This window comes from Vanessa cardui, chromosome 21 (assembly GCF_905220365.1).
Source record: "Vanessa cardui chromosome 21, ilVanCard2.1, whole genome shotgun sequence".
In the NCBI taxonomy this organism is placed as follows: Eukaryota; Metazoa; Arthropoda; class Insecta; order Lepidoptera; family Nymphalidae; genus Vanessa; species Vanessa cardui.
The window spans coordinates 5,199,369-5,215,282 of record NC_061143.1 but is presented as its reverse complement, the minus strand read 5'-3'; the positions used below and the strand labels follow the sequence as shown (position 1 = coordinate 5,215,282).

General features: G+C 35.4%; 1 protein-coding gene across 1 annotated transcript in view; it reads right to left on the bottom strand.

Annotated features, from left to right (window-relative positions):
• Positions 1-15,914, bottom strand: part of LOC124539089 — a 113,976-nt gene that overhangs the window by 57,613 nt on the left and 40,449 nt on the right. The window contains exon 3 of the mRNA XM_047116411.1: positions 13,470-15,394. Within this exon, the coding sequence (XP_046972367.1) occupies positions 13,470-15,394 (1,925 nt within the window). The remainder of the gene's footprint in view (positions 1-13,469; positions 15,395-15,914) is intronic.

The window sequence follows — 15,914 nt, the reverse complement described above, 5'->3', positions numbered from 1 at the left end:
ACAAAGCGAGATAAGCCACATAAGAAAGGAAGATGGCCCAGTGGTTAGAATGTATGCTACTTTACCGATTATCGCAGGTTCAAACCCAGACAAGCACCACTTGAATTATGTGCTCAATTTTTATTTATAATTCATCTCGTGCATCTGTCTAATTTCAACGAGATTCTGTCACATCTTTATCCACCAACCCGTATTGAAGCAGCGTCTAGGAATATGGCAAAGGCTGAGAAGGATCGATTTCGACAGAATATTGCAATCTTCTGGAGATAGCAAAAATATGCACGTCAAAATGGATTAACTACACTTTTTCACAGAACTTCATTTTTTTCTTTAGTTAGTCATGTATTCTTCAACGTCTTACTAAGGTTATCAGTTTGTAAAATAAAAAATAAAAAAAAATCTTAGTTAAACTTTTTGATGCTACAACATATATATATCGACTGTAGATCTTTATGCAGCCATGAAATACATTAAGCTCACGTACTTCTTAAGTTATACTGCTAACTCCTGGTGTTCATATAAGAATTAAAATATTTTTTCAACCTCTGTTATTATCGGAGTATATACTATTGTAAACTTTTTTTTTCTTTGTTATGTTGTACGTTGCAAACGCGCAGGAGGCTTATTTGATGGAAAGTGATTACCACCGCCCATGGACATCTGCAACACAGGTGCGTTGTCGGCTTTAAAAACTTGTTAAATGATCGACTCTTTTTGGGTAATAATTTTAAATATGAGGTGGATTTTTGTGTATACTCGTTGGATTACAAAAAATGGATTGATTGATTGAATTCGATGGACATCAGAACGCGAGGACTTAATAAAATAATGGATACGCATGACGGTACGACATATCGCTTCGAATATAACAGAATACAATTTCGTTCATAACGATGCAGAGGTATACAATACATTCATATTAAAGACCAATATTACAACACATCGCAAAAGTATTAAATGTTTACTTACATAAGAATTACTAGCATTTAAGCCTCGATTATGAAATAATAACAATTAAAAATCTATATTATATATTATTATTTATTATTCTTATTTATTTACACTCATATAATATCACATTTCTAAATATAAAATACAAACATATAAAATATATTTAAAAATATAAAATACAGAGGCCAACCAGTGGCGGGAACAGGGTCCAAGCCACCGGTGGTCAGGGCTCCAGCGAGAGGAACTTCCTTCCGTGCCGAGGAGTCCCGCCTTCTGCATCAGGCCCTTGACCCAGCTGCCTAACGAGAGCCTCTTAAGGTGTTGGTCGAGGCTCTTGGCCATTAGACCATTCGCTGAAATGACTATCGGCACAATAACTATTATTATTATAAATGTGAAAATAACGAAATTAACTCTTTCTGTTTGTCGCTCTTTCACGGTCAAACCGCTGAACTGAATTCAACAAAATTTGGTATGAAGCAAACTTGAACTCCAAGAATGGACATAGGCTATTTTCTTGTCTAACACGTCATCCAACACCCTAAATCGCTAGCCAAACCACGGGTGACTACTAGTAGTTACTATACAAATCATAGTAGCAAGAATGCTAGCAGCATTTCCCACTACCAGCCCTCCTGTCATCAGTGGTGGCAAAATCCGGGCTGATATATTTTTAATAAACGTTTTTACATTACTATTTTATGGTGTAAGTTTCAAGTAATGTGTAAAAGCAAATTAAACAATTGAAGCGTTAACGAATTTCTTTCCACTTCTATTATCTTTACTTGTAATTAAACTTCAAAACAATAATTAATTAATTATCTGTGTTTTCAACATGTATATTTTTGTCCTCTTGACCAATTTTGTTAATCATACTTACAATAGAGAAGCACAGCACAGGTAATATTCGAGTGCTTAAGTGTGTGCTCAAACAGATATGCACATTCAATGATGTTGTAGTAAACAGATATGTTATTAACGCGCAAAAAGTGAAGACTAGAAAACGTCCTAATTGGGACGTTTGCCTTTAGTCGTTTTACGTAGTAATACGTTATAATACATCATAATTACGTAGTAATATATAATAGATATAATAGTTATCCTTTTTACTTATTGTTTTTGTCAAGCTATCCTTTTTACTTTTAACGAAATGTAAAAATAAACTAACATACACGGTCCCCGGCGCGGCACACTTTTTTCTGTTGTTTAGTATGGATATAACATATCTGTTTATTAGAATATCATTGTGCACATTCAATCCTCTCACTCTTAATATCCGTTGGGATGTTGGCATGGTTCGAAATATAAATCAATCAAAATATCGTTTAAAATATGAAAACAAAAGGGGCACAAAACAAATAACAATGACACAACTTACACTATTAATACTTACATTAATTTGGAAAGTTATATTTTATATGCAACACATGTACATAGGTAAATAATCATCTTAGGTACAAATAGTTCTTGATTATTCTTCATACGTAACAAAACAATGTTGCATTCATTGTTTGTTGTAGAAGTCTGAGAAACTTTGCACTTGGCGCTAGTGCAATTAAAATAGTTTTAAAAGTTTAAAGTTAGATTACATTCAAAACATTGTGAGGAGACCTGCATGAGTTGAATGAACTTTAGCCAAATTTCCACCGAGCTGAGGTGCAACAGTGGGCTGAAAACACATCGATAGCTTTGCCCAAAAGTGTTAATGATACCATTGGAATATTTCGTTAATAATGTCTAACTGATTTTTTAAAATAATGTGTTAAATGGTCTTAAAAATAAAAGCAAATATCAGTTTGAAAGAGTTGATGTCACCTGCATAGCTATTCTGTTATAAATAAATTGGACACTCGACGCTCGGCGCGATCGTAAAATGTTGAAAACCAACTTGCGGCGAAACGCTATTTCGATGCTCGTGTCCTTAAAATAGTATTAATTTATTTGTGATAAATTATGGTGTGTTTCGAGTTTGTCAAATTCGCAAAACCTAGAAATTAGGTCAGGTGACACGTGAATCTTAACTAACGATTACAGGTTTAAGACCATTGAAGCACTTCTGAATTTTCTTATTCTTAATTTATGTTTATAATCATCTCATTCTCAACAACTATTTATTAACATACTACAATAATTGATAACATTAACTGCTTAAATTAACTTAAATCTTGACTGCGTTGAATGGTGGCAAAAATCCTAGCAGCATTTCCCCGTTGAATTGCAATTCTGATCCTCTAGGCAAAAAACGAACCAGCCCTCTTGTCACCAGTGGAGGCAATGACTTCTGGATTGTCTAAATTCTACTATATGTTCATTATAATTAGAGCAGCGTGGTGGGATTCGCTTCAAACCTATCCTTCAATGTAAGACTTATTTTCGAAAATAAAAAAAAATATGGGAATCTGCATCTGTCAAAATAAGTGAGGTCTTAAGCCAGCTGTGAATATTCACAAATTTAACATATTTTTCTTTTTTAGAGTTTGTCCTTACATTATTTATTATTATTTTACTTTACTTTTACGCTTGACCACATTCATACTTCATAGTAAGTACTAATGTATACCAAAATAGAACGTGATCGCCTAGAAAATACCCATTTATTCCTTGAAGATACTTGGATACGTTTAGTTTAATAGATGTTGACCTACACGTTTAAATTAACTAATTATTCACTCACTAAAATAAAATATTTGTCTGTTTAAAGACATCATATATGTATACATATATATTTATATATAAGTGTGTATGTCTATAAACAATTGTTTCAAGACTGATGTTTTGAAATAAAACCAAAGTAACGAAAATTGTTAATCATATTTCTTGTTGTTTTAAAATAATTACAGACTGTTATTCAAACAAAACTATAATTTCCGTTGTTTTATCACAGATACATGTTTCTCGCTGGTCATTCTCTCAACCGCTGGTAAAGCTAGATTAAATGTATTCGTAATTTAATTTGACTAACAATGTTTGTAATTTAATTATCTATTAATTACAAATAAAGTCTAGACCAAAAGCCGTAATCTCTTCAACAATAGAAATATACTTTGCAGAATTTGCCTGATTTAATTTTTTCTTGCGCATAAAGTAATAGATGTATATAAAACACTTCTGTATAGGTATCCATTGCTTTTGAGAAAGTATGGAGCCAATTCCAACACATTGCTACATTTCGAATTGGTACGAAACAGGTTTTCTTACAATATATCTTTCACCGCCGAGCACGAGATGAATTAAAATTAGAATAAAGCACATGAAAATTCAGTGGTGCTTGTCTAGGTTTGAACCCGCGATCTTCGGTTAAGATGCATGCATTCTACCCATTGGGCCATTTAACAAACTATACTAAGAGAACTACCACCGGTTCAGAGTGTAATTTTTGGACCTAGAAGAACCGACAAGAAACTTAGTGGTTACTCCTTTTCAGCATTTCAAAAAAACGGAGTTGTGTTTGTTAAACACAATTATAGATGTACATAATAAAAGTCAACAAGTATTAACTCCACGCTTTTTATCATCCATATCATCTTGTATTGAATAATATGCCATCTTTACAAATTATTTGAATTTCATCGGAATATTCTACCGTCAAACAGCAATAATTAGTGCTGTGGTTCGGTTTTATGTATGAGTAAGCCAGTGTACCTGCAGACTCAAGGGACACAACATCTTAACTGCCAAAGCTGCCAGGGCTTTGGCATTGAAAGGGATAGGTAATATATTATACTTACAATATCTATGGATGACAGTGATCCCCTTATCATTAGGTTACCCACTACGCCAAACACACAATAGGCAAATTAAGTATATGAAATATAGGTATATGTTAAACAAAACAATCCAATCGATAGACAAAACAAAATAAATAAATTAGCAGTCCACTAGAACTGGATAGAATTCGAATGATATCTTGAGTCCTTGACTGCTGATGATCTTTGATTTTACATCTTGAAGCACACACCACCTCATTCACCCAATACAGTTTCAGCTAAGATAAAATATTTGATAATCTAATAAAAATGTATATAATTTTTTTTATTTGAGCCTAGCTTGTTGACGCCGTCATAAAAATTGGTATAAAACATTTAGTAACCATAGAGTTTGCACCTCAAAATATTGATAGCACTTTTACGTTTAAGACCCCGCAACACGCGCAAGTATTACTTCGCGATTTGTACAAATCAGTTTAAGCAGTAAAACGTGTACGTGTAGACCATAAAATAACCCGTACAAACTGAAAAGCGCAGCTTGCGTAATCATCTGCCTAAGATTTGCAAGAACGCGTCAGTACTAACTTATACTCAGGGCGGAAAGATTACAAGTTGAACACTGACGTGCAGTATACTGTCTGACAATGAAATGAACCCGATTTTTAAAGGATAAAAGTACAATCTCGTAGTGAAGTTTTTTGTTGGGTCAACTATTTAATATTATCCTATGAAAGTAGCATTAGGAGCTCGTCAATAACCCACAGTTGTGTAAAGTACCCCTGGAATGACCTTTGTCTCGCAGCGCGCATTTATTTAGTGGTAGCATTAATGCAAGCCCATGGTGGGTACTACCCACTAATCAGATAACAACAGATATTTAGTAGTGTTGTATTCCTATTTGAAGAATGTGTATTCCAGTGGAACTATCATGTCATCTTACTTCCTAAGCAGGATGGCGCTTTGCGATGTAAGGAATGATTAATAATTCTTACGTCTTACGTCTACGGGCCATGGTGACCACTTACTATCTGGTGATTGTTGACTCTATATGTGAGAGAATTTCATATGTTTTGTAGGTTTCTTAACAGCATACGAGATGATGAAATTAAGCACCTAAAATCAGTAGCATCTGTCAATAGATTTATCCGATGACATGAAACTATAATCGGTCATTTTAGTGACGGCCGATGAAAAGTCAAAGGTTCGTTCGTAAAGGCAAGATATATCACGAGTTATAGCATCGTATATATGACATTTGTGTATATAAAAAAAGCGTTTTATGTACTGCATAAACTTACTGATCCTATTTTGTCGTAAACTGACGTCGTAAAACGTTTTCCTTGCGTGACGTGTGTACCAAATGAGGAGTTATGATGCAGTGCTGTTTGAAGTCTAGACGAAAGTGTGTATTGTTTTCGCGAAGAATGTTTTGTTTCTACTGAACACCAAGGCCACATACTAGCGAATAAACGTCTTCGAACCATATTGATCGGTTTTTTACAAGAATAATAATTTATCGGAAATTAAGAGTCGCAAGTTGCTTTGCTCGCTTTCTAGAGTTGGTCGTTAGGTGATAGGCTAAAAGGCCCATTCAACCAAAGGGGTTCAAACTTCCTTTATATAAAAAAAAAACAAAAAGTTCGATTAAGTGTTTCAGTCATAAAATCGGGACGAACAACAAAATTATTTTCACATGCATAATATTGGTATGGCAACTGATTGCTTTGTTTAGCATATAATCTGTATCATTTTCTACAAGTTAGCTAAACTGTTAGGTTGGGGAAAAAGTCTTTTCGCATATAGTATGTATGAACTTGTAATAAAATCTATTTGGCTATACCATTTGTATCTGGCTGGTTTTGGTATCATTAAAAAGTTTTAATTTTAAAGAAGGCACTTCCAAATTCAATTTAGGAATTCGTGTAATTTTCATTTGTTTTTGTTGTTGTTAAAATGAGTGAATCTAAAGAAGAAATTCGATACATTTTAAAATTTTACTATAAAAAAGGTAAAAAAGCAACTCAAGCCGCGAAAAAAAATTGTGATGTTTATGGACCTAATGCAGTATCTGTGAGAGTAGCGCAAGTTTGGTTTAAGCGTTTTCAAGCCGGAAATTTTGATATCAAAGATGCATCTCGCTCTGGTCGCCCTGTTAGGGACAAAATTGATGCCATTTTTGAAAAAGTGGAGCAAGATCGGCATATTAGTAGTTACGATGTAGCTGAAGAACTGGCAATTGACCACAAAACGGTTTTGACTCATTTGAAAAAAGCTGGGCACACAAAAAAGCTCGATATATGGGTGCCTCATGAACTCACTGAAAGAAACCTAATGAACCGTGTACTCATTTGTGATTCTTTATTACGACGTAATGAAACCGAACCATTTTTGAAGAAGCTGATAACTGGTGATGTAAAGTGGATCACATACGACAAGAACGTGCGAAAAAGATCGTGGTCAAAGGCCGGTCAAGCTTCACAGACTGTGGCAAAACCCGGATTAACTCGCAACAAGGTAATGCTGTGTGTATGGTGGGATTGGAAGGGCATCATTCATTATGAGCTGTTACCACCCGGCAGGACCATCGATTCAGAACTGTATTGCGAACAATTGATGAGATTGAAGCAAGAAATTGAGAGAAAGCGGCCAGAATTGATCAACAGAAGGGGTGTGGTTTTTCACCATGACAACGCTAGACCTCACACATCTTTAGCCACTCAACAAAAATTACGAGAGTTTGGCTGGGAGGTATTAATGCATCCGCCGTATAGTCCTGACCTTGCACCTTCAGATTTTCATTTCTTTCGGTCTCTGCAGAATTCCTTAGGCAGTGTCAGGTTAACATCACGAGAGGACTGCCAAAACCACTTGTCGCAGTTTTTCGATCAGAAGCCCCAAAATTTTTACAGCAATGGGATCATGTCACTACCAACAAGATGGCAAAAAGTTATGGAACAAAATGGCACCTACATACTTTAGTCAAAATAAACTATAAAAAAAACTTTTTGAATTTTCATATAAAATACGAAGAAACTTTTTCCCCAACCTATTATGTATATACATAGTATAACGTTCAATTACATAGATAATTATTTATTAAATATTTTGTTTTTTATTAACAATTTATAATGATCCAAAGTATGTAATAGAAAACAGCAAAGAGTACCTATCGAGTCAATATTTATCTTTACTAGAATAGACGTATGAAACGCGTTTTTTAAAGAATAGATTTTCTGTTTACGTAGTATATTCCGATACTAGACATAGTTGGAATATACAGGACTTGTTATTTACTCTACTTATAAAAAACATAACTGTATGTTTTGTACATTTATAAGCTAAAGAATCGATAACAAGAATCTCACATCACTAGTTGTACGATAAAAATAGAAATACCTTTTTTGACAAGCTCTCAAATTGTTTTAGGAGCAAACAGCTCTCGATGTATGACAGATTTCGACTCTTATCAACGTGTTCACACGCAATAACGAAAGGCAGGCAACATAACAGACTAAACAATGGCGACTCGGTTAATTAAGCCTGAAGCCTTTCATGAAAAATAATTGAAATGCTCTACGCAACACAATGAACCCCGTATATATTAATAAACTAGCTGGCCCGCGACTTCGTGCTTAGTTTATTTTGACTAAAGTATGTAGGTGCCATTTTGTTCCATAACTTTTTGCCATCTTGTTGGTAGTGACATGATCCCATTGCTGTAAAAATTTTGGGGCTTCTGATCGAAAACCTGCGACAAGTGGTTTTGGCAGTCCTCTCGTGATGTTAACCTGACACTGCCTAAGGAATTCTGCAGAGACCGAAAGAAATGAAAATCTGAAGGTGCAAGGTCAGGACTATACGGCGGATGCATTAATACCTCCCAGCCAAACTCTCGTAATTTTTGTTGAGTGGCTAAAGATGTGTGAGGTCTAGCGTTGTCATGGTGAAAAACCACACCCCTTCTGTTGATCAATTCTGGCCGCTTTCTCTCAATTTCTTGCTTCAATCTCATCAATTGTTCGCAATACAGTTCTGAATCGATGGTCCTGCCGGGCGGTAACAGCTCATAATGAATGATGCCCTTCCAATCCCACCATACACACAGCATTACCTTGTTGCGAGTTAATCCGGGTTTTGCCACAGTCTGTGAAGCTTGACCGGCCTTTGACCACGATCTTTTTCGCACGTTCTTGTCGTATGTGATCCACTTTTCATCACCAGTTATCAGCTTCTTCAAAAATGGTTCGGTTTCATTACGTCGTAATAAAGAATCACAAATGAGTACACGGTTCATTAGGTTTCTTTCAGTGAGTTCATGAGGCACCCATATATCGAGCTTTTTTGTGTACCCAGCTTTATTCAAATGAGTCAAAACCGTTTTGTGGTCAATTGCCAGTTCTTCAGCTACATCGTAACTACTAATATGCCGATCTTGCTCCACTTTTTCAAAAATGGCATCAATTTTGTCCGTAACAGGGCGACCAGAGCGAGATGCATCTTTGATGTCAAAATTTCCGGCTTGAAAACGCTTAAACCAAACTTGCGCTACTCTCACAGATACTGCATTAGGTCCATAAACATCACAAATTTTTTTCGCGGCTTGAGTTGCATTTTTACCTTTTTTATACTAAAATTTTAAAATGTATCGAATTTCTGCTTTAGATTCACTCATTTTAACAACAACAAAAACAAATGAAAATCACACAAATTCATAATTTGAATTTGGAAGTGCCTTCTTTAAAATTAGAACTTTTTAATGATACCAAAACCAGCCAGATACAAATGGAATAGCCAAAGAGATTTTATTACAAGTTCATACATACTATATGCGAAAAGACTTTTTCCCCAACCTAATATTCATTCATTAGACCTACCCTCGAACAACAATACTCAGTATTTTTTTGATTCCCTTTGAAGGGTGAGTGATTCCGTGCAACTAAAGACTCAAGATATAGCCCCTAAGGTGGGCAGCGCATTGACGGTGAAAGGAATATGAGCAATTATCAACAGGCCCTTATCCATCTTACCTAAACTATAACAAAAGACAATAACAAACTGTATCCCACACTCTCGCAAACCGATGGGAAGTTAAATCAAAAGCGACCCGGAAGAGTTAAGGCACAGCATCGACGTTACGTAATTTCCGAGGCACGAAAGTGTAAACAGTAACTTGGAAACTTCGAGGTGCTACTGAGAATTTAGAACACGGGAATATTAACCAAAGATTGCGGGTTCGAGACCGGATTAACACCACTGAATTAATGTTCTCAATTTGTGTTTATAATTAAGTGAAGTTCATGATCAACGCTAATGAAAAGCAATGTGGTGAATTACGCTCCAAACCTTCAGGAAGCCTGCCCAGCAGCGGGATATATACAGTGTATTCTTTTTACAAAGAATCTTGGCCAACAAACACATGTCATTAACCCTATCTGAGATATAATCAGCAATTATAATTCACTATACAAAGTAGCTATTTTATTTTTTTATTTCTATTAAAAAAAACTTTATATAATACGGCGTAGGTACTCCTGACTAAAGAGCATTTTGCTTGTTGGTTTTCTACGGGACGGTAGCTGTTGTCAACACGATTTGTGGTAGCAATGTAAGCTTGGTTTAATAAATGTATTGGTGTTTCATTTTGATATTAAGGTTATGTTATTAGATGAGAGCACGTGCTTAATTTGTTTTTATAATCCATCTCGTGTTCGGCGGAGAAGGAAAACATCATGAGGAAACTTACATGTGTCTAATTTCAATCAGATTGTGACTCACGTGAATCCACCAACCCGCATAGGAGCAAGGTGGATATTCTCCAAACTTTCTCCTCAAAAGTGATAAGAAGCCTTAGTCCAGCAGTGGGAAATTTGCAGGCTTTTGATGATGATGATGATAAATTTGTACTTTGGTTTTGATATGAAATTATTTAAAAAACTCTTAAATATTTATTCTTTTTCTTTTTTCAATAAATTTAGCTTCAGAATCCTAAATAATAGCAATTCAAGATGTATAAATCTTATATAAAAAGAAACGAACTATTTTCATCGAAATATGTGAATTATATTTAGAAGAGTTAAATATTCAGATAAACGTTAAGTAGCAAGGTTCGAATAAAAGTAAAGTAAAGTAACAGCCTGTAATTTTCCCACTGCTGAGATAAGGCCTCCTCTTCCATTAAGGAGAGGGCTTGGAACATATTCCACCACGCTGTTCCAATGCGGGTTGGTGGAATGCACATGTGGCAGAATTTCGATGAAATTAGACACATGCAGGTTTCCTCACGATGTTTTCCTTCACCGCCGATCACGAGATGAATTATACCACAAATTAAGCACATATATAAAGTGGTGCCTGCCTGGGTTTGAACCCGCAATCATCGGTTAAGATGCACGCGTTCTAACCACTGGGCCATTTCAGCTAGGTTCGAATGAACAATGTAAATATTCCAAGTCGTGTTCACGCAGTTTTCATCAGCTCCCAACATAAATATTTTACAATATTTTAACACAAAAAACCGCGTGCAGCTATTGGGAGAATAAAATTTGTTACATTTTAATAATATTTGCTTATAAATATTTATAAAAAAAATCGCTTTGTTTCGATTTAGTTAGTTCACACTATGAACATCGCGATGATGCTTTTAAAATTCTGATTAGATTTACCAGTTTTTTGTGAATTTATGAAATATTTCAGAACAAAAATCTTTTAGCCCATGAAAGAACATTTAGGTTGAATATACAATATCATATGTAACTTTTAAAATATTTGTAAAACCAAATAGTACTAGCGATACATACCACTATACTACCGAGGAACCCGCATTGGAACAGTGTGGTGGAATATGTTAAAAACCTTCTCCTCAAAGGTAGAGGAGGTCTAAGCCCAGAAGTGAGAAATTTACAGGATTTTATTGTTATTGAAATGTTGCCTTTGTCCCGTGAGCTGAGTAGAATACACCTTATTAGTACTACTCAAAACGAATTAGTTTCTAATAGAAACACACATATTAGTCAAATCACGAATCGAACAGGAAATCGTCAAAATTGGAGATTTTTATAATAACCTTAAATATCAAAATATATAATTATTTTTAGCGTAATGTGTTATTATTAACGTAAAAGAGAATTAAAATTATTTAAATAACAAGGTGGGCGTACTTAAGTACTCGCTTAAGAAGTTGTTCGGAGTTTTTATCTTCAAATCTTAAATAAATTAATTGCGTAAGCCGAATTTGTCTCAGTGATTATGGGAAAGAGGCTGCAAGTAGAAGATCGGCCATGGCCCTGTTTTGAAGAGTGTATTTTGAAGAGTGGAAAATTATTACTGGCCGTGTGAACAGTGACGATATCCAATCCAATCCAATCTAGTAATATATTATTGCTTAATTACATGCAAATAATTAAAAACAAATAATACTGACGGTGTGAAGTTGTATATCATGAGCGACTTGACAATTAACAGTTCACCGAGTATCTTCATCATGCATTATTCATCTCACACTGTGCGTGCGCATCACAAAAATTACTTTTATATTCTCATAATGCGACAAAAGAGGTATATATAAATTTAATATTTATATATTTAATTTCATATTTGTATATATATCTTTAAGCATTTATAAATAAATAAATAAATAAGCCTTTATTCAGACACATTTTGCTACATTTTACATTGCTTAAATTATCACTCTAGTGACTTGACATCGACAACTTAGTCTGTTAGCCAAATTTGGCAAAGGCCTCCTCCATTCCTTTCCATTCTATTTTATTTAGTGCGGTCCTAGTCCATGTATTCCCAGCTGTTGCTTTTATTTCATCTTCCCACCTTCGAAACGGTCTTCCGCGTTTCCTTTTAGCGTTTCTGGGATACCAGAAAACCAAAGTTTTGTTCCATTTCTCAGTACCTCTTATTATATGACCTGCCCATTTCCACTTGAGTTTCCGAATTCTAGTAATTACGTCGTCTACTTTCGTGCGCTTTCTAATGGTTCTGTTTTGTATTCTGTCACTTTTCCTGACATTCAACATGCTCCTCTCCATAGCTGTTTGGCATGTCTTAATTTTTTCATTTTGCGCTTTGGTGAGTGCCCAAGTTTGACAGCCATAAGTGAGTACTGGCAGCACACAGGTATTATATAGCTTCTTCTTTACAAACATCTTAGTTTCTTTATTTTTCATAACTTCTTTTAGTCTCCAATAACTTTTCCATGCGTTACCTATTCTTGTGTCTATTTCTTTTGACATTGAATTAGTTGATGAGATGAGTTGGCCTAAGTAAGTGTACTCTTTTACATATTCGATGGGTTCACCATTTAATACAATAGGGTCTTCGGTCGCGTTTGTCAATACTTTGGTTTTAAAGGTATTCATAGTTAAACCAACTCTGCGGCTTTCTATATCCAGGTCCGTTAGCATATTTTGGAGATGGGCACTTGATACAGCGAATATAATTATATCGTCAGCAAATCGTAGGTGGGTAAGCTGTTCTCCATTTATGTTTAACCCATAGTGGTCCCATTTAACTTTACGAAAGACGTTTTCTAAAACCGCAGTAAATAATTTGGGAGATAGGGGGTCTCCTTGGCGTACGCCTCTGTTAATTTTTATTTCTTTTCCCTGTTTTTCTAACTTTATTTTAGCTGTACTGTTTGTGTATATATTTTTCAGAATTCTTATGTATTTATATTCAACTCCTTGGTTTTTTAGGCTTAACCAGATGCTTTCATGTTCAATTGAATCGAAAGCCTTGTTGTAATCTATGAAGCAACAATAGAATGGTACATTATATTCTCTATTCTTTTCAAAGACTTGCCTTACAACGTGTATGTGGTCTAGTGTTGAGAACCCCGCCCTAAATCCGGCTTGTTCTCTAGGTTGGTTCTCGTCTAGAGTTCTAGTTATTCGGCGGAGAACAACCTTTGCAAATACTTTGTATATATTGGATATTAGGCTGATAGGTCTATAGTTATTTATTTGACTAATATCACCCTTTTTATGGAGAAGTATTATTGTGGAATTCTTCCACTGAGATGGTATTGTTTCGGTTTGTAGTATGTCGTTATAAATAACTTTTAGTATAGGTGCAACAACTTTCTTACAGTTGATTAGTAGTTCATTGCTGATGTGGTCGGGTCCAGGGGCTTTGTCTGTTTGCTGTGTTTCAATGGCTTTGATTATTTCTTCTTCTAGGATAGGTGGCACACCGTCGCTACTAGTTAGATCGGTTTCGTCTAGGTTATTTTTCCTGGAATATAAGTCTTCGTAGAATTTAGTAGCTATTGACAATATATCTGGTCTTTTAGTCTTATCCATAGAATATTGGTTTTTCATTTTGGGTATCCAGTTTTTCTTATCCTTTAACAGCTTAACAGCTCTCTTGATGCCTCCAGTCTTGATGATATGTTTCTCAAAAACCACACGTCTAAGGCGTTCTCTGTCTTTATTAATTTGTGTTTTTATTTCTTTACTTACTTTGCTTATTTCTTCCCTAATACTTTTTGTTTTGTTTGTAATATTAATCAAATTCAACCTTTTTTCTAGAAGTTTATTAGTTTTATGAGACAAGTTTTTCTTCTCGTTTGGTTCGCCCTTGTTATTCTCTGATTTTGTTGTTAGTATTTCGTGTAGTGCATTATATTTTTGTTGAGTGTTTAGGTATTGAATAGATGTTTCCTGCAGAGAGTTAAGTTTTTTTGTGATGGTGGCTATCGATGCTGCATTGTTTGGAGTTTGAGATTTTATTTTGAAGGGCCGTCTTAATTTTGATTTGTATGCTATGTTGAGATATGCTCGGAGCATTCTGTGGTTGCTATTAAAGTTGAGGTTAGCGATGGTACTGCAATCATCAAAAGAATTACTTTGGTTCGTAAGAATATAATCTATTTCATTCCTATACCGTCCGTCCGGTGATATCCATGTCCATTTCCTTGATGCCCTTTTTTTGAATTTACTGTTTAGTATTTTCAGATTATTTTCGAAAGCGAATTCCATCAGCTTTTGCCCATTCCTTGTCCTTTTGCCTTTACTATGAGGGCCCAGTACGATATCTTCTCCATTCCGTGGAGAACCAACTTGAGCGTTAAAGTCCCCCATTACTATGCAGTTTTTGTGCGTATATTTTTTGATAGCACTATTAAGGCACGAGTAGAAGGAATCTATCTCAGAAACGGTAGATTGCTCTGTCGGGGAGTATATTTGGACAATAGACCATCTTTCTTTCTTAGGGGGTATTGTTATATTCAATACAGCAATTCTTTCCGAAATGCCGACTATTTCTTCTATAAAGCTCGCCAGCTCTTTCTTTATTAAGAATCCTACTCCGTGTCTTCCTGGTGTTTCTCCTATGTAGTATAATATGAATTGATTGTACTCTTCAATTGCCTCGCTGTTTCTTCTTACTTCACTTAAGCCAATAATATCCCATTTAATATGTTGAATAGCATGTGTTAATTCTTGTAGGTTCTCTTCTGATCTCAAAGAAAGTGTATTATACGTTGCTATGTGGTATACTCGTTTCCGATTAAATTTCTCGTTTTCAAATTTATCTATTGTAGATGTTAAATTGTTTGGAGGGTAGTGGTCGCTTTTCCCCGCGGTGACCGGCCGTCTTGGGGTGGTTGCTCTGGTTGTTTCGTTCGGTAGGTACGTTTTGTTAGTTTGTTTTCGTTTTCGTTTCCGGTTGTCGATGTCTATTGGTGGTTTTTTGAAGTTGTTGGCAGTGATAGTGACGTGGATCTGCTTCTCGCCACATAATCCAGCATGTTTGTTTTACTAACCTTCTTTGGAGCGGGCGTAGTTAAGCGGTGTGGTGATTTGATTGGAGAATCTGTGCGGTCTCTTTTCCTTTAATGTTGTTAATTCTTATGTTAATAAAAGAGGTATAACTTAAAGTAGAATAGTAGGTACACTACAGTAACAGCACAAATTTCCCACAGCTGGGCTCAGACCTCTTCTCTCTTTTAAGGAGAATGTTTTTTTTTTTTATGGTAAAGGTTGGCCCATATGGCCACCTGATGATAAGTTGTCACCATCGACCATATACAATGAAGCTGTAAGAAAAATTAACTATTCATTACATCGTCAATGTGCCACCAACCTTGGGAACTTAGATGTTATGTCCCTTGTGCCTGTAGTTACACTGGCTCACTCACCCTTCTAACTGGAACACAACAATACTGAGTACTGTTATTTGGCGGTAGAATAACTGATGAGTGGGTGGTACCTACCCAGACGGGCTTACACAAAGCCCTACCACCAA